The 24823-nt window shown below is 42.2% G+C and overlaps 1 protein-coding gene across 9 annotated transcripts in view; it reads left to right on the top strand.

The window, feature by feature from the left end:
- ncoa2 (nuclear receptor coactivator 2) overlaps nt 1-24823 on the top strand; it is a 352079-nt gene that overhangs the window by 295965 nt on the left and 31291 nt on the right. For 6 of the 9 annotated variants that reach the window (XM_063064795.1, XM_063064832.1, XM_063064777.1 and 3 more), the window contains 2 exons: nt 13055-13268; nt 22140-22343. In XM_063064795.1, the coding sequence (XP_062920865.1) occupies nt 13055-13268; nt 22140-22343 (418 nt within the window). The remainder of the gene's footprint in view (nt 1-13054; nt 13269-22139; nt 22344-24823) is intronic. The other 3 variants (XM_063064835.1, XM_063064813.1, XM_063064830.1) reach the window with 2 other exon arrangements.

The following is a 24823-nucleotide window of genomic DNA, read 5'->3' as shown; positions in this document are numbered from 1 at the left end:
GCTAATTTTGATGGCGTTAGAAACTTGTGAAAGTTGACTGGGAGAGGCTGTTCATGGCTAAAGGGACATCTGGCAAGTGTCAAAGTAAGACGGGCAGAGTTCAGGATGAGATTATTCCTGTTGGAGTGAAGGCCAAGGATGGCAGAATTAGGGAACTTTGGTTGGTGAGGGATATTAAGGATCTGGTCAGCAGAATGGTATAGGCAGCAGGGATCAAACAGTTCACTTGAGGATTATAAGGAATACAGGAGTATGCTTAAGGAAATGAGAAGGGGAGTTTTTTTTGTATCTTCGTCAGTCATGAGTCAGATACCAGAAGATAAGGTAAAGAAGAATCCTAAAATGTTCAAATAAAGCAGTAATCAGGGCAAAAGTAGGTCCCCTTAAGGATCAATATGATAATCTATGTGCAGGGCCACAGGAGACGGCCGAGAGTTTAAACAAATGCTTCTCATTTGTATTTACTGAGCTGAAAGACATGAATGCTAGTAAGTTCAGGGAAGAGAAAGGTGATATCCTTAAACAGATCAACATTATGGAGAGGGAGGCATCGGTAGTCTTGAGATACATAAAGGTGGGCAATTCACTGGGACCTGGCCAGGTATATCTTAGTAAATACTGGAAAGCAGGAAGGAATTTTTATTTCTTTGTTAGCCGTGGTTGTGGTACAGGAGGACTGGCAAAAAGCTATGGTTGTGCCTATATTTAGGAAGGACTACAAGGACAAGCCAAGAAACTACAACCTGATGAGCCTAGCGTCAATAGTGGGAATGTTGCTAGAAGCAGTTCACAAGAACATTTAGAAAAGAAAGCACTGATTAAGAATAGTCACATGGCTTTGTTTGTGGGAGATCATCGTTCACAAATTTGGTTGAGTTTTTTAGAAAGTTATTGCCAAATGGTTTGGTAATAATAGGAAGAGGGTGGAAGGGGAGGGTTGGAGATTGGAGACCTGTGACCAGAGATGTGCTGCAGGGATTGGTTCTGTGACTTTTACTCTTCACCTTGTATACTAATGGTATGGAAGAGAATATTGGTGGCATGATCAGTATCCAAATCAGAATCTGGTTTAATATCACCGTCTATATGATGTGAAAATTCATTGCTCTGTGACAGTAGTACAATGCAAAGATGTAACATTAGTATAACCTACAAAATAAATAGTGCAAGAAAAAAAATAATGAGGTAGTGATCATGGGCTGTTCAGAAATCTGAAATAAGAAGGGACAAAGCTGTCACTGAATCATTGAGTATGGGTCTTCAGGCTCCTGTGCCACCTCTGTAACAAGAAGAGGATGAAGGGTACTGAATGATGGATGCTGCCTTCTTGTGGCACTGCCCCTTGAAGACGGTGCGGAGATTTGTGCCCATGATGGAGCACCTACAACCCTCTGCAGTCTCTTGCAGTTCTGGGCTTTGGAGCCTCTAATGAAGGCTGTGATACAACCAGTCAGAATGCTCTCCACGTACATCCATGGAAATTTGGATGTGTCTTTGGTGACATGTCAACTGAAATACCAAAAAGTTGGTGACATAAATTAACTGATGGAATTTAACCTGGACGAGTATAAAGTGAAGCATTTTTGGGAAGTAAAACCAGATCAGGACGTACACAGTGAATGACTAGACTCTGGTGCAAGTACATAGTTTGCTAAAAGTAGTAACACAGATAAACAGGGTGATGAAGAAAGTATATGGTGTGCTTGTCTTTGGCAAAGGCGTTGAGTATAGGAGTTTGTATCTTTAAGTTACAGTTGTACAAGTGGTGGGTTAGGTCACAGTCGGAGTAGTAAGTGAATTTCAGGTCACCACACTATAGGAAGGATGTGATTAGATTAAATTACAGAGGCTGCAGAAAAGACTTACAGGGATCTTGCCTTAATTGGAGGGCCTGAGCAACAAGGAGTGACTGTATAGGCTGGGAAGAAGTTGGCTGAGGGGTAATTGTTTAAAGGTTATAAAACTATGAGGGCTGTAGGTGGGGTAACGGAGTCCCAAGACTAAATGGCGAACGTTTAAGGTGAGAAGGGAAAGATGTAAAGGGGGTTCTGGGAGGCAGGTTTTTACACATACGGTGGTGGGTATGTGGAATGATTTGTCAGAGGAGATAGTAAGCGTGGGTGTACCATTTAAAACATATTTGACAGCTTAATGGATGAGAAAGATTTGGAGGAATTTTGGTCCAAATGGATTTAGTGTAGATAGGCCTCTTGGACAGCATAGAAGATTTGGGTTGAAGGGCCTCTTTTCCATGCTGTATAACTCTATGAATCACCCAGCTTGTGTTGAGGTTATCTTTTTCTGCCAATGCTCCATCCAACTTTCCATTTGATCTACATCCATATCCTGCTATAGCCTTAGACTACCTTCCTCACCATCTACAACAGGGGTCCCCAACCTTTTTTGCATTGCGGACCGGTTTAATATTGACAATATTCTTGCGGACCGGCCGATCGGGGGCCGGGGGAGCGGGGGTAGGGTTGCCAACGGACAAGAGTAGCAGTCAAATGCGTTGTTTATGCGGAAAGACTACAATGGCCATGAAGCCTTGCGCGGGCACCAGTGCGCATGCGCGTCGCGACCTGCTGATTCCCGTCCTGCCCCACCCACCCCCAGCAAATCCTTTTTGGCGATACTGTTCGTGGGGGTTAATCACTACTGGAGTATAGGTGATAAGTGGGTAATACACTCAATTTTGTTTCTAAAAGGGTTTATCTAACGAATTTAATATTAAACACACAGCGCATATTTTCCTCGCACGAATACGGTGACAAGTCAATTATCAGGGGAGGACCCAGGAGATTGAAGTGTTGAACGAACTTCCAGTAGAAGTGGTAGAGGCAGGTTCGATATTATCATTTAAAGAAAAATTGGATAGGTATATGGACAGGAAAGGAATGGAAGGTTATGGGCTGTGTGCAGGTCAGCGGGACTAGGTGAGAGTAGCGTTCGGCACGGACTAGAAGGGCCGAGATAGCCTGTTTCCTTGCTGTAATTGTTGTAGGGTCACTTATAAGTCAATAGCATCATAACATTTTAAGTAACGTTTGGATATTAAACACACAGCACATATTTTCCCCGTATGAACATATAAAATCATTGCAACACACCAATATCGCTGAATCAGTGGGAGCCCTGGGCTTGTTTCCCAGTAACAAGACGGTCCCATCGAGGGGTGATGGGAGACAGCGATACTCGAAGGGGGTTCCTTATGTCCAGTCTATTCCGCAATTTAGTTTTCATTACATTCATTGCAGAAAACTCCGCTTGGCAGCGATATGATGTTGGAAATGAAAGCAACGTTTTCAGTGCTTTCGTAGCTGTCTCAGGATATTTAGGCTTGACTTTGATCCAAAATGCCGACAGAGATGTTATGTGAAACATACTTTTCAGCCCGTCGTCATTTACAAGCTCGAGGAGTTGATCTCCTTCCCACCCTGACACAGATGACGCGGGGGTCGTGACCTCGCATGCGTAATGGCTGATCAGTGGGCGTGACAGGGAATGAGGAAAGGTGCAGCTGACTCATATCGCCAAATCATATCGCTTCCTCGCGGCCCGGTAGCGCATGCTCTGCGGCCCGGTGGTTGGGGACCGCTGATCTACAACACCGCCAACTTCTGAAACCCTTCTCCATCAGCCTGGATGATTCATGGTTACTAATAATCAGCTTGTTCTGTTCTTCAGTTTGGAAAAACCAAGTGCAGGCAGCAGGTCAAGTGAGGAGGAAAGCCAGCATGATCTTGCCCAACATGTTCCCCTTGATCAGACATTGGGTATAAGCTAACGGTTTCTGGCTTGCATGGTATTTTAGTAAAAATCTTCTCTATAACGATGTGTCCAAATGTGGCAGCTTGTTACATTGATATTTACTGTTCTTTAGTTATGGAGAAGGTAAAGAGCAAAACTAATTCAATAAAGTCAGAATATTGTTGTGATTTGACACCACAAGAGCCCCCTGGCCCTCATGCAAGGTAATTATTGGTATTCTGACTGAGAATATGGGAGCTGGGTGCCAAGGAGATCTTAGCTCAGGCCAGTTGTGTTTTTTTTCCTGCGACTCTCATTCCATTGCTTTGTCTTCTTGCTGCCTCTACCATTCCAATGTTTTCTAGCCTCCCTCACCACATTGCAACCTCCTATTATCAAGGGGCTATTTTGTTTTGCCTAATATGTTTAGTGGCTATTGCACTTTTTGAATAGGTGAAAATTTGGAAGTTCTTTCCCTAAACGCCTCTTACTGTTCTTTTAACAATTTCTCAAAAACTGGTACTAAGTGCGTGTCTTGTAGTCACATATCCTGATACCTTCTTTGCCTGATTATACCTCCGAAGCTCCTGGAGGTGTTCTCCCTCGTTGAATGAAAGCCCATTATTGTATTTTATTATTCCTGTAAATCAACACTTTATTTGCTTCTTTTTAACTTCCCATATTACTCCTCACAGATCCTTTTCAGAGTCTATGTCCTCATTCCAATCTATTGTTTTGGCTGTTTGGCTGCCTCATTCAGAGAACGTGTCTTAGGAGGGTAGGTTGAATGAGGTAATGCTTTTCTCTCCACAGCAAAGGAGGATGGGAGCTAACTTGACGGAGCTGTAAAAGATGATAAAGGGCATAGATTGAGTGGATAGCCAGAAACTTTTTCCCAGGGCTGAAATGGCTAATATGAGGAGGCATAATTTTAAGGTGTGTGGGGACGTCGGAAGTAAGTATTTTACAGAGAGTGGTGGCTGTGTTGAATGCCCTGCCAGAGGTGGTGGTAGAGGCAGATACATTAGGGGCAATTAAGAATGGATGAAAGAAAAATGGAGGGCTATGTGGGAGGGAAGGGTTAGATTGATCTTAAAGCAGGGTTATAAGGTTGGCACAACATTGTGGGCCGAAGGTACTGTAGTGTTCTGTGTTCTGTGCTCTGTGTTTATCTGTAATAATTCGACAATCTGTAATAAAGTCATGATCAAACTGCAGTATTAAGTCTTCTGGCTGAGCTGAAATGAAAAACACCTGTTTAGCTTTTCTTCCCCCGAGTCCTTTTTTTTTAATAAAGCAGATTTCATAATATTTCTCTTAAGCCAAGTATTACCACTTCTCATTTTGTGGTTTTGTAATCGTATAATTATTACAGAAGCATTGAGTGTGACATAAGTAATGGTCATAAAATCAGATTTGAATCTGGCTTCATCCTTTTTCCCCCATCACTTGTTCTGGTGCATGATCTTAGTGCCAATAGACTTCTGCATGACAAGGCTAAGATCCAGCACAGCCCATATAATGAGCAGTCTCTGTTACTGACGGTGATGATGGCCTACTTACAGGAGGGTGAAAGCAATTATTAGTTTCATGATATGCTTTCAAATTTCATTTCAAGAATGCCAGGACACGTGCTCTGTCTGGCACTCATTCAACCCGGTTGTATTTGTTGCTGTGTGCTACACAGCTACTGCGGTGCACATTAAGGTTCACAAGTGTGTAGAGGTTAGTGGTGCTGCAGAACCCTTAAGAAAAAGATTTCAGGGTCCAAGACTCCACATACTACTTAACGTCTCAGATATTGTGTCAAATTCTGCAAAGGAAGCAGCATACAAGCCAACAACGCCGTTCTGTTATTTCATCATATTCCTTGCCACTTTTGCACAGGAGTTGTCCTACAACATTTTTTTTACAAAATACACCTTAGTTTTTATAGTATTTGCAACTGAACACTGATGACTTGTCAGTTATTTTTCTGTAACTGCTAGCTTTTACCCACTCAAATGTTTCTAGGTAATAGAGTTCCTTTTCCTCGAGTGGGTCTTCCAGCTCTACCCTGGCAACGTGCAAATTACAAGTCACAGAAATTCTATCTCACAGTGCCTGAGATCAGCTATTGACATAATCATGGCAAATCTGATCTGTGTGGCTTCTTTTATGTGAAGGCGTTATCAACAAAGTTCATATATATGATCTGGTCTTTGCTGTGATGAAGTAAATCTAAGGGTCTTGTAGATCATTTTGATTTGAGTAAGATGCAACACTGCAATTTGCTGTGAGATTTGTATCTAATAAGCAGTATAATGCGGTTACTAAATGCTTCATTAAAAGTGGTTATTTTGCAAGAGAGAATGATTCAATTTAGTTCTGTCATCGGAAGGTTTTTCTCATGCTCTTTCTCAATCACCTGCACCAATACATCTATTCTTCACCATTATGTGAATTGTATTGATGTTTATGGCAGAAATGGCCAACTTGGGAATAATTAATAATGTAAAAATAGGTTAACTCATTATCTCTGGAAGCAGATGCCTTATTGTCACCTTTACTCCACTGCACTCTTGGGACTGACGCCTACACTTTTCTTAGTTCGTCATTTCTCAGAAGGTCTCTCCCCAACATGCAAACACCACACATTGAACAAAATACTAAGGACCTCCAAAAATGGGAACCTTGATTAATGCCTTAAATGATTACAAAACAATATTTTTGTAGTTAAATATGCCTTGAATTGGACCTTGAAATGATGGTGGAGAGGTAGTAATGGGGACAATGAAATGACAGATGAACTTAATAAGTATTTTGTGTCAGTGTTCGCTGTGGAAGATACTAGCAGTATGTCAGAAATTTGAGGGTGTCAAGGGGCAGATGTGGGTGTAGATGATACCAATAAGGAAAAGTGCTTGGGAAGCTGAAAGGACTGAAGGTAGACCAGTCACCTGCACCAGATAGACTGCACCCCAGGACTCTGAAAGAGGTAGCCAGAGATTGTGGAGACGTTCGTAATGATCTTTCAAGAATCACTAGATTCTGGCAAGGTTCTGGAGGACTGGAAAATTGCAATGGTGCTCCACTCCTTAAGGAGACAGGGAGGCAGAACAAAGGGAATTATAGGCCACTTGGCCTGACTTCAGTGGTTGGGAAGATGTTGGAGTCCATTATTAAGGATGAAGTTTCGGGGGCACATGACAAAATAGGCCTAAATGGTTTCCTTAATCTGTCCTGCGTGTTATTTCCTCAGTGGATGTTGTTTACTGGAATTTTAAGGCCTTTGCCAAGGTGCCATACATGAGACTGCTTAACAAGATGGGCACCCATGGTATTCTAGGAAAGATAGTAGCATTTACAGAAGATTAGTTGACTGGCAGGAGGCAAAGAGTTGGAATAAAGGGCCTTAATTTGTTAGTGTGTGGCTAAGTTTGCTGACGATATGAAGATAGGTGGAGGGACCGGTAGTGCTGAGGAAACGGAAAGTCTGCAGAGAGACTTGGATAGATTGGAAGAATGGGCAGAGAAGTGGCAAATGAAGTACAATGTTGGAAAGTGTATGGTTATGCACTTTGGCTGAAAAAATAAATGGGCAGACTATTATTTAAATGGGGAAAGAATTCAAAGTTCAGAGATGCAACGGGACTTGGGAGTCCTCGTACAGGATATCCTTAAAGTTAACCTCCAGGTTGAGTCAGTAGTGAAGAAGGCGAATGCAATGTTGGCATTCATTTCCAGAGGAATAGAGTTTAGGAGCAGGGATATGATGTTGAGGCTCTATAAGGCGCTGGTGAGACCTCACTTGGAGTACTGTGGGCAGTTTTGGTCTCCTTATTTAAGAAAGGATGTGCTGACGTTGGAGAGGGTACAGAGAGGATTCACTAGAATGATTCCGGGAATGAGAGGGTTAACATATGAGGAACGTTTGTCCGCTCTTGGACTGTATTCCTTGGAGTTTAGAAGAATGAGGGGAGACCTCATAGAAACATTTTGAATGTTGAAAGGCATGGACAGAGTGGATGTGGCAAAGTTATTTCCCATGATGGGGGAGTCTAGTACGAGAGGGCATGACTTAAGGATTGAAGGGCGCCCATTCAGAACAGAAATGCGAAGAAATTTTTTTCGTCAGAGGGTGGTGAATCTATGGAATTTGTTGCCACGGGCAGCAGTGGAGGCCAAGTCATTGGGTGTATTTAAGGCAGAGATTGATAGGAATCTGAGTAGCCAGGGCATCAGAGGTTATGGTGAGAAGGCAGGGGAGTGGGACTAAATGGGAGAATGGATCAGCTCATGATAAAATGGTGGAGCAGACTCGATGGGCCGAACAGCCGACGTCTGCTCCTTTGTCTTATGGTCTTAATCTGATTGACTCCTGGTAACTAGTGGTGTTCCACAGAAGTTGGTATTAGGACCTCTTCCTTTCACATTATATGTCAGTGATTTGGATGATGGAATTGATGGCTTTGTGGCCAAGTTTTCGGACGATACAAAGATAGGTGGAGAGGCAGGAGGAAGCAGGGCGTCGGCAGAAGGACTTGGACAGATGGGAGAATGGGCAAAGAAGTGGCATAAGGAATATAGTGTGGAGAAGTTAATGGTGATGTACTTCAGTAGAAGGAGTAAAGGCATAGAATATTTTCTAAATGGGGAGAACATTTTAAGAATCAGAGGTGCAGAGGGACTTGGAAAGCCCTTGGGCAGGATTCCCTAAAGGTTGACTTGCGGGTCATGTTAGTGGTAAGGAGGCAAATGGAACGTTAACATTCATTTTAAGGGACTTAAATATGTCCTCATGATGTAATGGTGAGGTTTTATGGGCATTGTTCAGACCGCTCTTGGAGTATTGTGAGCAGTTTTGGGCCACTTATCTGAGAAAACATGTGCTGGCATTGGAAAGGGTCCAAAGGAGGTTCACGGGAACGATTCTAGGAAAGAAAGGGTTCGTGTGTCAGGAGCGATTGATGACTGTGGGTCTGCAATGAGGGGCTCTCATTGAAACCTATCAGATATTGAAAGGCCTAGATAGTGAATTTGGATTTTTATGTTTCCTATAGTTGGTGAGTCTAGGACCTGCTGGCACAGCTTCAGAATAGAGGGACGTCTATTTAAGACAGAGATAAAAAGAAATTTCTTTAACCAGAGGGTGGTGAATCTGTGGAATTCATTGCCACTGATGGCTGTGGAGGCCAAGTCACTGGGTATATTTAAAGCAGTGGTTGATAGGTTCTTGGTTAATCAGTGCATCAAAGGTTACAGGGGAAAGGCAAGAAAATGGGATTGAGAGGGGTAATAAATCAACCATGATGGAATGGCAGAGCAGACTTGATGGGCAAGGTGTCCTAATTCTGCTCTTGTGTCTTACGGACAAGAGAAGATGTAAGTAATATATAAATACTACTGAATTTCCCCCTTTTTGTTTGAAGCTTCTGAACTATATTTGATGGAAGACTAATTACAGTTCATAATCATTAAAATTTAGTGATGCTTTAGGGTCTTTGCTCTTATTATCGTTTAGTCCTTAAAGTTTTTCACATTTTTAAAGCATATGGGAGTATTCAGGAATCAGGAAGCTGACAACTAGTAATGGATACGGCCCAGTGAATTACAGGTAAAGCCCTCCTCACCATTGGGCACATCCACAAGGATCAGTGTCGCAGGAAAACTGCATGCAGCGTCAAGGACCCCCACTACCCAGGCCGTGCTCTTTTCTCACTGCTGCCATCACGAAGGAGGTAGAGAAACCTCAGGAAGCACACCACCAGTTTCAGGAACAGTTATTATTCCTCAACCGTAAGCCTCTTGAGTCAGTGGGGACAACTTCACTTGCCCTATCACTGAACTCTTCCCACAACCTATGGACTCACTTTCAAGGACTCTTTATCTCATGTTCTCGATATTTATTATGATCATTTTGAGGTTTTTTATTCTGTATGTGCACAGTGTGTCTGTTTCGGATTGGTTGTTTGTCCAGTTTGTGTGCGGTTTTACATCGATTTTATGGTTTTTCTTTGAATTTACTGTGAATGCCTGCAAGTATATGAATCTCAGGGTTGTATATGGTGACATGTATCTACTTTGATAATAAATTTGCTTTGAACTTATGAAGTGCACCAGTAGTATACAGAAAAATGAAACCATTTGAGCTGATCCACGTTTAACCAATATTTCTTCATGTATTCAGATACAAATCAGAAAAATCCAGCATCAGTTTGAGAAACTGTAATGTGTTTGTGACAATGTACTTCAAATGCTGAGTTTGAAAACTATCAGAATTAATCAGTAACACAAAAATCTCAAGCAACACACACAAAATTCTGGAGACACAAAATTCATCTACCATCCCATGAGCCTCTGTACCCAGCTGATCATCCTCCATAACTTCCACTGTCTCCGACGGCATCCAACCACCAGACACATCTTTCCCGGTCTCTCCCTCCCCCTCACTTTTAACAGGGATTTTTCTCTACGTGACTGCCTTGACCATTCGTCCTCCTCATTGATATCCCTTCTGGCACATCCTGCAATGACAAGTGTTACACCTGCCCTTAGAACTCCTCCCTCACCACCATTCAAGGCCTCAAACGTTCTTCGTATCTGGGGCCGCCTCCTGCATCAGTGAAAGACAACGCATCGTCAAGCACCTTCACTCCCTGCACCACAAAAGGCGAGATGTTCTGGTGGCCATCCGTTTCAATTCGACTTCACATTCTCATTCGGACCTTCCTGTCCATGGCCCCTGCTGATGATACCAAATGCAAATTGGAGGAGACCTCCGATTCCTTCTCCAACCTGATGGTATGAACATCGATTTCTGTAACTTGTGGTAACCACTCCTATTTTTCTCTCACCCTCCATTTTGTTTTCCCCCTTTCTGCTGGCCCTCTCACCCATGCTGTTCTCCCTCCCCACCCTCATTGGATGGCCATCGCTTCCCTCTGGTTCTCCAACTCCCACCTTCCCTTTACTACTGTTCTCTCCTATCCGATTCCTTCTTCCTTCGCCCTGTACCCTCTTCCATCTACCACCTCCCAGATTCTAATATCATCCATCCCTCACTGGCCCACCCACCTTTCCCCTTACCTTTCTCACCTATAACCTGCCACCTTATACTCATCCCTCTCTCCCCACCTTATTCTGGTCTCTGCCCCCTTCCTGTCCAGTTCTCAGTCTGAAATGTTGACTTGTTTATTTCCTTCCCTAAACTTAAATCAATGTTTCCAGATGTTCCTGCAGTTTCCTAGACCTGTTGGTAATGTGATCTCCACGTAAAGATTCAAAGTTCAAAGTAAATTTATTATCAACCTACAGTTATGTCACCATATTGGACTACCTTTGGATTCATTTTCTTGCAGGCATTTACAGGAAAATAAAGAAATACAATCAAATTTATTAAACTTGTTACGTACACCTGTTAGGGTGCATTCTCCAGTTACATAAGCAAAAACTGACAACCAATGTACAAAGGAGGACAAATCGTACAAATAATAAAAAGTTAAACATTAGCACATCTAAAATCCAGTTTTCGAATTCAATGTGCAATATCTCATTAGATCCTAAGCAGTTTAAAACAGGAAACCAGTATCACAAGCCTGAAGTATAATTGTAATTAAATCCTACAATATTCTGATACAAGATCTTCAGGACCTTGTATCAGATCTTCAGGGTGGAATTAGAAAGATTCTCATCACTCCAGAGGTGGAATCTTGAACCAAGGACCAATTTTTTTTTTAAAGCTGTTGTGACAGATGAGGCTTTTTTTTTTCTCTCTGAGGGTCTTTCTCAAAGAGTGGTAGAAGTAGAATTTTTAGATGTCTCAGGCAGAGGCAGTTAAATTCCTGATAAGGGTTTGGGTGAAATGTTACCCTAAGTAATGAGGAGTGCAGAGTTAAAGTTACAAGAAGATCAGCCAAGATCTCTTAAATGCCAGACAGACTCAAAGTGGCAAGCAGCCTTCTCCTGAGTCGAAAAGAAACCTGTGTCCAGCGTCTGCAGTTTTTCTCCTGTTTCCGTCTGTTCCTGCTCCTAGTTTGTATAATCTCAATCGAATGAATTGAATGGAACTAATCCCATCTAGATAAACATTGTATTTAAACCATTTATGATGGCTGAACTTTCAGAGGATTACTGCTAAGTAATTCACTTAAGGGATATCTTTTTAATTGATTTCCTAAATTTGAATTCACATTAATGTTAAGTGGATGGTCCTGAAATGAGTAAAATTTTAATGGTACATGGCAAAGTATACTTTACATTGCCAATATACCTCAAGGCCTAATGAAGTATTTTCCTAGGAAAGTTCCCATTTCAAGGAATTATCCCATTTCAGGGTACAAATGCAAGAGCTTTACACCCTTGTTTTAGGATGGTACGGGCTGAGGGGGGGGTGGGTGAAGTGTCAGAGGTAAGTGTTAGGTTCGTGGATAGTGGTAAAGGCAAATACGTTAGGGACATTTAAGAAATTCTTAAATGGATGATTGAAAAATGGAGGGCAATGTGGGAGGGAAGAGTTACAGTGCTGTGTAAAAGTCTTAGTCACATATATGTATAGAGTTAGGGTGCCTAAAAATTTTGGATAGTAGTGAATATTGGTTAAAATAGGAAGGGGATTTGGAAGCTGAAATTCGAGTACTTAGCTTTATATTAGCTCAAGAGATAAAAGTCAACTGAAAAGACATAATATATGAAATTATGCAGAAGTCTTAGGCACCCTAGATATATATATGTGCCTAGGACTTGCACAGTGTTGGAGACTGACGTTCGAGAGGATTAAAAGGCTGGCACAATATGGTAGGCCGAAGTGCCTATACTGTGGTCTATGTTCTATCTTGGCTGGATGTGTGTTCAAGATTTTATAACTTCTCTGGTGATTTTGTGGGTAACTGCACCACCTTCAATGGATTTCATTCCCTTTCCCTGTTAGCCCAAACAGGGCCTCAGCATTGCACTTGAGCTTTCAGTGGGGCATGAAGGGGGGAAGCAATTAAAAGGGGTTTTTATTTCCTGCCCTGTCAGAGTAAAGTGCATGAACATTGACTGCTGGTGGGCATCAAGCTTCTCTGTAGTGCCTCCTTCTGGTCACTAATTCTTCACATTTAATGGTGGGAGACTGAGAGACGGAATGAGGTTCTGTGGCCATGATGTCCTACCCGAACAAAAAAAAGAATCATTCCTCCCTGAGGGGAAAAAAAGGAATTTGGGGGCTGGGTGGTACATGATCATTTTAAAATGATTAAATAGGCCTTGGTGCTTAATTAGTATCCACCAATTGGGCTTGAACACAAAATTGATGGGTGGTAATTGGCTTTGTTGTTGACAGCAGATCAGCAGTGACTTGGATAACTTAGAAGAAATTCTTGATGACCTGCAGAACAGTCAGCTACAGCAGATTTTCCCAGACATGAAAGCGGTTTCTGCCAGTGGACCAGTTGACAAGCAGACCATCTTCCAGGACCTCCTCCAAATTGGCAATGGGAATGTCTCCGCGTCGCCACTTGGAACACCGAGTCCGTTATCGGGGATGTTACAAAATGGTAAGAGCTTCATATGTGATTTACATTGCTTTGATATATGCCGTTTTGGACTTGAAAATGTGCAGTTTCATAATCTATAGTTAGTGTAGTCCTGTAAAATGGAAAGCCACAAGTGAACTGCTGGAACAGAGTGATCTTCATTGGTTTACTTTACGTACTCAGATCCAGCTTCACTTTTAATAATGCACCCAGCTTTGATCAACAACCAAGGTGAAGGTAGGGATTACATGGTTCTGTTCATTGATATACAGCTCTGACGCTGTGTTCCCTGCCTATGGATTAAAGAAGGGAAGGTGAAGTGCCGATCTTAGTGAGATGGGGTACTTGGCATTCCTAACCTCTTCACCCACTGCTGCTACAGTCTCCTGCATTCGCTTTAGCCAACCTTGACTTGGTTCCAAAAGTAACTTCCAACACTTAGAGTCTTAGCATCAGAGAGGGGTACGGCACAGGGACTGGCCTTCCAGCCCGTCTAGTCCATGCCAAAACCATTTAAAGCAAAAGAAAAATCAAAAAGTACTCAGCAAGGCATGCGGCAGGTTTGGAGATAGAACCAGTGTTAATGTTTCGTGTCAATTTAAAACGTTGATATAAAAAAAGTTTAAGTTTCCTGCTCAGCAAATGTGGTGTTTTATCATTTTCTGTTGATTTTAGACTTCCAACATTCATAGTGCATAGTTTTTAATATTCAAATAGGGTTGTGTTTGGTTTGTCAAATTTCCAAACTAACAAAAGTGTTTGCATGCACAGTAAGGAGTACATTGCAACCCATTCTTTGCAGTCCTTTTGCTTACCTGATTTTATTTTGCTTGTGGGCCAGGCAACTCAGTGCTGCAATCCTCCGAACAGGGTTCAACTCCCTGCCACACATTTGTACTAAGATTTCAGTGACTGCAAGTTAATTAATACAAGGTGTTGAAGCTGTATATGAATTTTGTCATGATGCTGCAGACGGAGTTGTGGGAATTGAACAGCTATGTGCTATATTCCATTGAATCACTGCTGCCTCCACTGCAGTGTCTATCTCTGAGAATGGGATTGTGGGAAATGGAGATCAAACCCCTGAGCTGAGCTGAGCTGAGCCCCTGGGATAATGGAGCGGCCAGCTCGTGGCAGCACATAGTTCCAGAGTGAGGGGAAGGAGTAAGATGAGGAGACACTTGAGAACTTGGAATTCTCTGTCCTGGCAGGGTGTGGAAGTTCAGTCATTTAGTTACACTGAAACCAAATGTTAGTATGTTTCTGAACATTAGAAGATCAAGGGATAGGAAAATGGTGTTGAAACAGAAGAGAAGCCATGATCTCATTAAATGGCAGAGAAGGCATAGGGGCCAAATGGCCAACTCCTGTTCCCCCTCCTTATGTTTTCATGGGGTCATTGTTATCTACTTCACTAATGGAGCCTTCTTTCCAGTATACAGGTAATACAGAATTTCTGAAGTTAAATCATGACCTACTGCATCATCCTTGTAGTAATTTAATTTAAATATATAATCCTCTGCTCAGCCCTCCCTCACAAAAATCATTTCCTCTTCCCTTTTTCTGTCCTTTCAAAAATAATTCTAGACTAAAAAGGAGGAAGAGCATGAGCTGATGGGTGAATCCAGGTGAGAGGGGCAAGGGTGGGAAGGGGGATGAAGTTTCAAGCTGGTATATGATAGGTGGAAGAATAGGAATCTGATGAGAGGTCAGTAGATCATAGAATAAAAGAAAAGAGGTGGAGAACCAAAGGGAGGAAGGTGTGAATGAGGACTGGGGAAGGGAGTGAGAAGGGGTAAAGGGACAAGAGAGTTGTGGGAAAACAAAGGGGCGGGGGGTGGTTGGGAGAGTGGATACTGGAACTTAGTGAGATCGATGTTGATGTCATCAAATTGGAGATTAAGTATGAGGTGTTGTTTCCCCCTGTCTGCGCCTAGCCTCAACATAGCACCAGAAGAGGCTATGGACAGACTGGACGGTGTGGGAATGGGAAAAGTGGAATTTAAAATGGTTGGCCACTGTGAAATCCTGGGAGTTAGAGCAGATGGAACAAAAGTGCTTGACAAAGCAATCCAACAATCTACATTAGGTCTCGCTGATGAGAGAGGCTACACCAGGAGCACTAGTTACAATAAATTACCCCAATGTTTGATCTAGTAATCTGTTGGAGATATATTGAAAGCTACAGTATGCTTGGTTTAGGTAGTTGAAAGATGAGAGATCATACAGTTCTCTTTTTTGTCCTTGTTATGTGTTTGTTAGAACAGTGTGCTCGCCATCTGCTGTTCAGAGCAGGAACTGCAACTACTCTGAGTTTTGTAAATAACTTCCTTTTCCTTTCCGGTCTTTGAGTTTTAGTCAGCTCTGATGAATATGTTACCTAATGGATTGCATCATAAGTTATGTAGGCAACACAATCAGTCATCTGATTATATTTTCCTCAGAGCTGAAGGTTGGCTTAAGTCAGTCATCGATTTCACCTCCACATTGACCTTGCCATTGTTAATCTATGTAGCTTGGTGACTGCTATCACAAATGGCATCAGATTTAATGTTTAATCATGTTTTCATTCATTCTATAATCTAACGTTAGAAGAATTGAATTATGTTGTATATTTGTCTTCATGGGTGTAGGAATGCTGATTTATCACACCTTATTTAATCTTTTAAGATAAAGACTAAAGATTATCTTTATTTGTCACAAGTACATTGAAAAATACAGTGAAATGTGTATCACTTGAAAATCATGTTAAACTGATAATATAACTTTTGAAAATCTCAAATAATTTTGTAAGATTAGTAAATGGTATTATTTCTTCTGTGCTTCCTTTCTTGCATACATGTTGCAAACATACTTCATCCACACTTTTGCTGTGTTTCATCCATTTTTAGCCCTTTCTAGATTAAAATTGAAGGATATGTAAGAAAAAAGTACACTAACCTTCCTTTGAATGGTAAATTACTAGAATTTATTCATTTAATGTAATACTGTTGCTGATAATTTGTATGAGCACTTGGAGCAGAGATGGACTATCCAGCCATTCATGGCTAGTCATCACTGTTCGGACTCCAGATGACACTTGACCCAGTAATCGATCTGTTCTGAAAGAACTTTGACAACAGTCCAGGTTAGAGAATTCTAAAGGTTCAGCAGCCAACATTAGATCACTCCTCGTCTTGGTCCTAAATTGTCTTCATCTCTATCTGGGACTGTGATTCTTAGTTCTTCACGCCTCAGCCAGAAAGCTGGAGTTGTGAACTCATTAAACTAGTTGCTTCTCTTTTTTTATGGTACCAATACCCCTTGGTGTGAACTTGGAAATGCATTTATGCTTCTTGACTGATCACATGAACAGCGGAAAATTTTGTTGCTGTTCAATTTTTTCCTATCAGTAAGAGAAGCTAAAGAGATATCAATCCAGATGCATGTCTTGCTATTGTCCTGAAGGGTCTCCAAATTCTATAATGTTAGAAACAGAACCTATAACTTCTAGCATAGATAAGAAAGTCGCTGAGTGAAAGCAGACTCTGATCATTTGCAAAATTAGAAAATTCCTAGAGGGACTCAGCAAGGGAGTATCATAAACAAGGCAAATGAGCTTAGAGCATGGATCAATACATGGAACTGTGACGATGTGGCCATTACACACACTTGGATGTCTCGGGTAGGAATGGCTTTAGATGTTTCAAAAAGGACAGGGAGGGAGGCAAAAGAGGTGGGGGCTTGGCATTGCTAATCAGGGATGGTATCACAGTTGCAGAAAAGGAGGAAAACATGGAGGGATGGTCTACTGAGTCAGTGTGGGTGGAAGTCAGAAACAGGAAGGGGTCAATAACTCTATGGGTGTTTTTATAGATCTCCCCCCCTCAAGGAGCGGATAGGGAGGCAGATTCTGGAACAGTACAATAATAATAGAGTTGTTGTGACGAGTGATTTTAACTATCCTAGTATTGACGGGCATCTCCTTAGAGCAAGGGGATTGTTAGGTGTGTTCAAGAAGGTTTCCTGACACAATATGTAGATAAGAGGGGAGACTGCACTTGATCTGGTATTGGTAAATAAACCTGGTCAGGTGTCAGATCTCTCAGTGAGAGAGCTTTTTGGAGGTAGTGATCACAACTCTGTCTCCTTCACCATAGTGCTGGAGAGGGATAGGAGTAGACAATTTGGGGAAACATTTAATTAGGGTAGGGGGAAATATGATGCTATTAGTCAGAAACTTGTGAGCATTAATTAAGAGCAGATGTTCTCAGGAAAATGCACAGCAGAAATTGCATGGCATTTTGCATTGGTATGTTTCATTGAGGCAGAGAAAGGATGGTCGGGTGAAAGAAGCATTGTGTACAAAGGATGTAGAAAATCTAGCTAAGAAAAGAAAAGCTTATGAAAGGTTCAAGAAGCTATGTACAGTTAGAGCTTGAGAAAATTACAAGGTTGCCAAAAAGGAGTTTAAGAATGAAATTAGGAGAGCTAGAAGGGGCTATGAGAAGGCCTTGGTGTGCAGGATTAAGGAAAACCCCCAAAGCATTGTTTAAGTATGTGAAGAGCAAGTCATGTGAGAATAGGGTCACCCAGGTGTGATGGTAGAAATGTGTGCATGGAGTTGGAGGAGGTAGCAGAGGTATTCAATGAATACTTTGCTTCGGTATTCACCAGGGAAAGAAGCTTGGCAATTGTGGAGATGACTTGCAGCGGACTGAAAAGCTTGAGCATATAGACATTAAGAAAGAGGATGTGCTGGAGCTTTTGAAAAGCATTAAGTTAGATAAATCACTGGATTCAGATGAGATATACCCCAGGCTACTGTGGGAAGTGAGGGAGGAGATTGCTGAGCCTCTAGCAATGAACTTTGCATCATCAGTAGGAGAAATACCAGAGGATTGGTAAGTTGCAAATGTTGTTCATTTGTTCAAGAAACGGAGTAGAGATAACCCAGGAAATTATAGACGAGTGAGGCTTACTTCGGTAGTGGGCAAGTTGTTGGAGAAGATTCTGAGAGGCAAGATTTATGAGCATTTGGAGAGATGTAATCTGATTAGGGATAGTCAGCATAGGTTTCTCAAGGGCAGGTTATGCCATACGAGCCTGATTGAATACCTTGAGGATGTAACAAAACACATTGATGAAGGTAGAGCAGTGGATGTAGTGTATGTGGATTTCAGCAAGGCATTTGATGAAGTTCCCTATGCCAGGCTCATTCAGAAAGTAAGGAGGCATGGGATCCAAGGAAACCTTGCTTTTTGGATCCAGAATTGGCTTGACTATAGAATGCTTAGGGTGGTTGTAGATGGCTCATATTCTGCATGGAGGTCAGTGACCAGTGGTGTTCCATAGGGATCTGTTCTGGGACCCCTCCTCTTCGTGATTTTCATAAATAACCTGGATGAGGAAGTAGAAGGGTGGGTTAGTAAGTTTGCTGGTGACACAAAATTGGGGGTTTTATGGATAGTCTGGTGTTTTGGTAGGTCAAATTTGAAGACAGAGTATAATATTAATGGCAAGAATCTTGGCAGTATGGAGCATTAGGGAGATCTTGGGGTCTGTGTCCATAGGACACTCAAAGCTGCTGCGCGGGTTGACAGTGTTGTTCAGAAAGTGCATGGTGTGATGGCCTTCATCAGCCGTGGGATTGAGTTCAAGAGCCGTAAGGTAATGTTACAGCTATAGAAGACCTTGGTCAGGCCCCACTTGGAGTACTGTGTTCAGTTCTGGTCACCTCACTACAAGAAGGATGTGGATACTATAGAGAGATTGCAGAGCAAATTTACAAGGATGTTGCCTGGATTGGTGGGGAGGGGGCATGCCTTATGAGAATAGGCTGGGTGAACTTGGCCTTTTCTGCTTGGATCGACGGAAGATGAGAGGTGACCTTATAGATGTGTATAAAATGATGAGAGGAGGCATTGATTGTGTGGATAGCCAGAGGCTTTTTTCCCAGGGCTGAAATGGCTACATAAGGGGGTGTGGAATGCACTGCCAGTGATGATGGTAGACAGTCGGGTCTTTAAAGAGACCCTTAGATAGGTACATGGAGCTTAGAAAAATGGAGGGCTATGTGGTAGGGAAATTCTAGGCAGTTTCTAGAGTAGCTTACATGGTTGGCACAACATTGTGGGTCAAAGGACCTGTACTGTGCTGTAGATTTCTATGCTCTGTGTTCTACCACATTATGGAGGCCAAGCAAACTTTAACATTGACTGTGTCTCCACTTTGCATTATGACTATACACAGTAGATCAATGCAGATGTAGTAGTGCCAAACTTGTCATCTACAAGGCCCGGGTTAACCCTCACTACCATTGCTTACCTCATTCAATCCTGGTTTAATAATAAGTGTATAAAATGTTAATGTTGTAAACATCCTAACCTTATGAACTGAGAACCTGTTTTGCACAGTGATTTGTTAATTGTTTAATATTAAATATATTAAAAACTTGCTTGTGAACAGCTCATATTAACCATATAACTTCGTTGTCAAGTTGTTTTTCTGCGGTAGTTGGCAGTTCAGTCTAAATTGCATTGTTGGCAGACGTGACCTTGAGCTGCATTTGAGAATTTGTACCATGAAAGAACCTTGGTAATTTTAGTTAGTGATGAAAAGGAAAAAGGTCTTCCATTGGCTTGAGTCACACCTGCAAAGAGAAGGGTTGTAGCTATGGAGACCAGTCATTACACCCCAGACACATCACTGCAAGAATAAATCAGCAGCTACATCCCAGGCCCACCATCTTCACCTGTAGTAATGGCCTAACCTTAGTTGGCATCATGACTACATTGGGCAGGTTCTTTCAGAAAAAAAATCAGACCTTGTATGTAGCAAGATTCCCTCAGGTTCTTGAATTGTGTTATCTTTGTGTTTGAAAGTACGAATGGATGCACCTGGAGCTCTGTATCTGTCTACCATGAAGAGCTGGACTGTCCAACCTGTCAATCCCATATTTCAGAAGATCGTCAAGCACCCTTAATCAGGGGGCTTCTGACCTCCCACTCAGCAGCTCTCAAAATTAGTGGAAATTTAAAACTTTTTTTTTCAGTTTTTACTGTAATTTAGCTGCAAATGTTTTGAAAATTGTCTCCCCGCCCCACAGCGCATATGGGGCCTTACTCTTTCTAGTGTAGCTGTAAAGTAAATGAAATGCATCCCTGAGAGTGCAGAAACTTGCATCAGAGCTGTGGAAGATGAAGAAATTAATGGCCGAAGTCAATGGGACTGTGGTCAGCGGGAATTCCGTAGCAGCCTGACACTTCAAGAACTGCACATACACATGACATCAATGTCCCAAGGCCTTTTGCAGGGCTCTGTTTTCAAGATGAACTCACGGTTTTCATGTAGGAAAAGTTGCCATTTCTGGCAGAGCGGGATGAACAATGATGTACCAACTAAAAATGCCAAATTTCTTGCACAGACAATTGCACTTGGACACAAATTAACTCTTGTCAATGAAAAATACTGATCAATGCACACAAAATGCCGGAGGAACTCAGCAGGTCAGGCAGCATATATGAAAATAAATAAACAGTCGATAGTTTAGATTGAAACCCATCTTTAGGACCAGAAAAGAAAGGGGAAGATGCCAGAATAAAAAAAGGGGGGGGGAGGGAATAAGGACAGGATATAAGGTGATAGGTGAAGTCAGGTGAGTGCGAGAGGTAAAGGGCTGGAGAAGAAGGAATCTGATAGGAAGGAAGAGTGGACCATGAGAAAAAGGGAAGACAGAGGGACGCCATGGGAGGTGATAGGCAGGTGAGGAGAATAGGTAAGAGGCCAAGTGGGAATGAAAGAAGAGGCAAAAAGAAAAAAAAGGACAATTATTGGAAGGAGAAATCATTGTTCATGCCATCAAATTGGAGGCTACCCAGATGGAATACAAAGTTTTGCTGCTCCACCCTGAGAGTGGCTTCATCATGGCTGAAGAAGAGGCCATAGACTGACATGTCAGAACAGGAATGGGGGAATGGGAATAAGAATTAAAATGGTCGGCTACCGGGAAATTCATTTTGCAGCAGATAGAGCATAGATGTTGCCTGGGTTTCATCTCCTAGGTTACAGAGAAAGGTTGAACATGTTAGGTCTTTATTCCTTGCAGTGTAGAAGGTTGAGGGGAGACTTGATAGAGGTGTTTAAAATTATGAGGGGGATTGATAGAGTTGACATGGTTAGACTTTTTCCATTGAGAGTGGGGAAGATTCAAACAAGAGGACATGAGTTGAGAGTTAGGGGGCAAAAGTTTAGGGGTAACATGAGGGGGAACTTCTTTACATGGGGGGGATATGAGTTGAGAGTGGTAGCTGTGTGGAACGAGCTTCCAGCAGAAGTGGTTGAGACAAGTTCTATGTTGTCATTTAAAGTTAAATTGGACAGATATATGGACAGGAAAGGAATGGAGGGTTATGAGCTGAGTGCAGGTCGGTGGGAATAGGATAGGGTAAGAGTTCAGCACGGACTAGAAGGGCTGAGATGGCCTGTTTCCGTGCTGTAATTGTTATATGGTTATAGGTGCTTAACTCTCCAGTATTGGTTTATGGTTAATAGAATGTTATAGAGGGGGGTGGAGGAGACATTTTAGGAAATGGTATATTTCAGGTTTACTTTGAATGTTCAGCAAAACCCAGCAACCTTATGTTGATCAGTTTACTCCAGTGGTGAACTGGGAGCGAATGCCAAAGAACCTGCACCTCAGATAGTGGTTCATAGGTCTTCCTTCACTGTGAATCTGTCTTTATCTGAAATTGCCACAATATTTGCATGTACTCTCTATTTTGTCAGCAAATAATGGACAACTTGTATTCATTGTATGATCAAGACAAAAGGCTCTTAAGGCTTTTGGAGAGTAAATGTCTAACAGCACAGTTTGTCACTAATGCACATTTTGTTTTCTTCTAACTCAAACAGCTGCTTTCAATAATCCTCGAGCTGTGCCGCCAGGCAGACCACAACAAGGCCGAAACGCAGGACTGGACATCCACATGCAGGGTCAGACAAGTGCAGGATCATTCCCACCAATACGAAACAGCAGTCCATTTGCTGTGATGTCACAGCAAATGATGGCTAATCAAACAGTGCTGGGTAGTCAAGGAGGCTTGGCAGCCAGTGCAGGTATGTTCATCAGTGTTAGAGTTGTTGCAGCTTGATGCTTTTTTTAATCTTTATATTTCTGGTTATGAATATGATCAAGTAAGATAAAGAATTCCTTACCTTACTTCAAAGCCTGGAAGTTCTGTAAGCTGTATTTGTTTTTTGTTTTTCCGCTTCTCCACTTAAAGAACTAACCTGTTATATCTGAATCAAAAGAGTGATTATCAGCAGAGCATTTCACAACAGACATTATCTCAGCTGTGTCTACATTACTGCTTCCTTTTTTCCTGTTATGTTTCCCTCACCTAGTTTGCTCTCTCTCTCTCGCTCTTGTTCTCTTTTTCTCACACTCTCTCTCCCTCACTCTCTTGCCTGCTGTCTCGCGCTCACTCTCCCCCTCCTGTCATCACATCACCCTTCATTTCTACCAATTGAGTATTTGCCTCCCTAATCCCTGTCACATCCTGTCACCTCTCCTTGATGACCTTATTGTCCAATCACCATATCAAACTGATTCCACCCATCGATAATCCAGGAATCCCTCCCTCTAGGCCAGTCTGTTCTCAGAAGCAGCAGATCTAATGGCTCCATCCTCTTTCATCCACCGGACCAGCAGTGGGAGCGAATCTTGCCTCATTTCTTTCTATCTCTCTCACTCCTCTCAATGCTGTCACAAAAGTGTGATCTGTCTTCTCTGAGATCTCTGTTCGTGAGACCAAGATCCTTCATTTAGCCTTATCATTGATCATCAACATAGTGGCTTCAAACAAAATGTCACCAGCTACTGATGACTTCTGTCCTGAATGAAAGCGTCCTGTTTAATATTTCCATTCTTATAGCATCAGCTGGCCCTTCTTCATCAAGTCGTGATTTGCTCTTTATGATCATTGTTAATCATTTCCCCTCCTTGAGCAGTATTGCTATCACTCACTGCCCAATCCCTTCCTCACTGTACTTTAATTTGCTGCCTTCACACCACTGCACAGAATAACCACCCATGGCCCCTCTTCCCTTCCAAGCCACATGTTAACTTCCAGTGCTTCCCTGACCTCCTTAAATGTGTCACTGCCTAAGTTCAAAGTAAGTTTACTATCAAAATACATTTTGTCACCATATATTACCCTGAGATTCATTTTCTTGCCAGCATACCCAATAAATCCATAACCATAATAAATTCAAAACCATAATAGAATCAATGAAAGACCTCACCAACAGTGCAGACAACCAGTGTGCAAATGCAAAAAGAAAGTGAAAGAAATACATATAATTAAATAAGCCATAAATATTGAGAATGTGAGATGCCGAGCATCTTGAAACTGAGTCCATAGGTTGTGGGAACAGTTCAGTGATGGGACACATGAATGTGTGTCCTCTTTAGTTCAGGAACTGATGATTGAGGGCTAATAATTGTCCCTGAACCTGGTGGTGCCTTCCAGAATGCAGCGATGTGAAGAGACCAGGTGGTGGGGATCCCTGGTGATGGATGTTGCTCTCCTGTGGCAACGCTCCGTGTAGATGTGTTCAAAGGCAGGGAGAGCTTTACCCATGATGGACTACTTTTTGCGGGATTTTCTGTTGACGGGCATTGGTGTTTCCATACTGGGCAGTGATCTCAAACCTATCGGTCACACAACCCCATCTCCCACTGGAACTCCTGTCCCTAATATTGCCAGAATTGTAGTTATAGAGGGAAATACATAATCTTGCCTCATCTTCTCTACCTATCTGGAATCTTTAATGCACTCAACCGTGGGATCTAACTCCTAGTCCTCCATGCTATTCATTTGGATGGTACTGCCCCTGCATATTTTGTCCTTAACTGTTTATTTGCAAATCGTCTGTATATGTCAGGCTTCACATTTGTCCTGATGTGATGTAACTTTATTTCACTATCACCTGACAAATCTTCCCCTGCTCTTACTTTAATTTAACTGACAAATATTACTGAGACAAGTGTTTTATACTCTTAATTGTTCAGAAGATTGGACCTTGGTCCATGTCACAATCCCTCTCTGTTGACCAGGATACTAGACCACTGTGGCTGAACCAGACTATTTGTAATCTGGTGTTGAATTCCATTCAGATTTGTGCTAACCACCAGGAGTGTTGGTTCTGCTTGGTTACCAACATCAGTCACTGCCTGTGCCTCAGTTGAACTGTCTTTGATACCCTCATGGACCTAACCATTCCATAGAAACATAGAAAATAGGTGCAGGAGTAGGCCATTCGGCTCTTCGAGCCTGCACCGCCATTCAGTATGATCATGGCTGATCATCCAACTCAGAACTCCGCACCAGCCTTCCCTCCATAACCCCCTGATCCCTTTAGCCACAAGGGCCATATCTAACTCCCTCTTAAATATAGCCAATGAACTGGCCTCAACTGTTTCCTGTGGCAGAGAATTCCACAGATTCACCACTCTCTGTGTGAAGAAGTTTTTCCTAATCTCGGTCCTAAAAGGCTTCCCCTTTATCCTCAAACTGTGACCCCTCGTTCTGGAC

The sequence above is a fragment of the Mobula hypostoma genome, chromosome 1 (assembly GCF_963921235.1).
Source record: "Mobula hypostoma chromosome 1, sMobHyp1.1, whole genome shotgun sequence".
Lineage (NCBI taxonomy): Eukaryota > Metazoa > Chordata > Chondrichthyes > Myliobatiformes > Myliobatidae > Mobula > Mobula hypostoma.
This window is presented reverse-complemented; position numbering and strand designations above follow the sequence as displayed.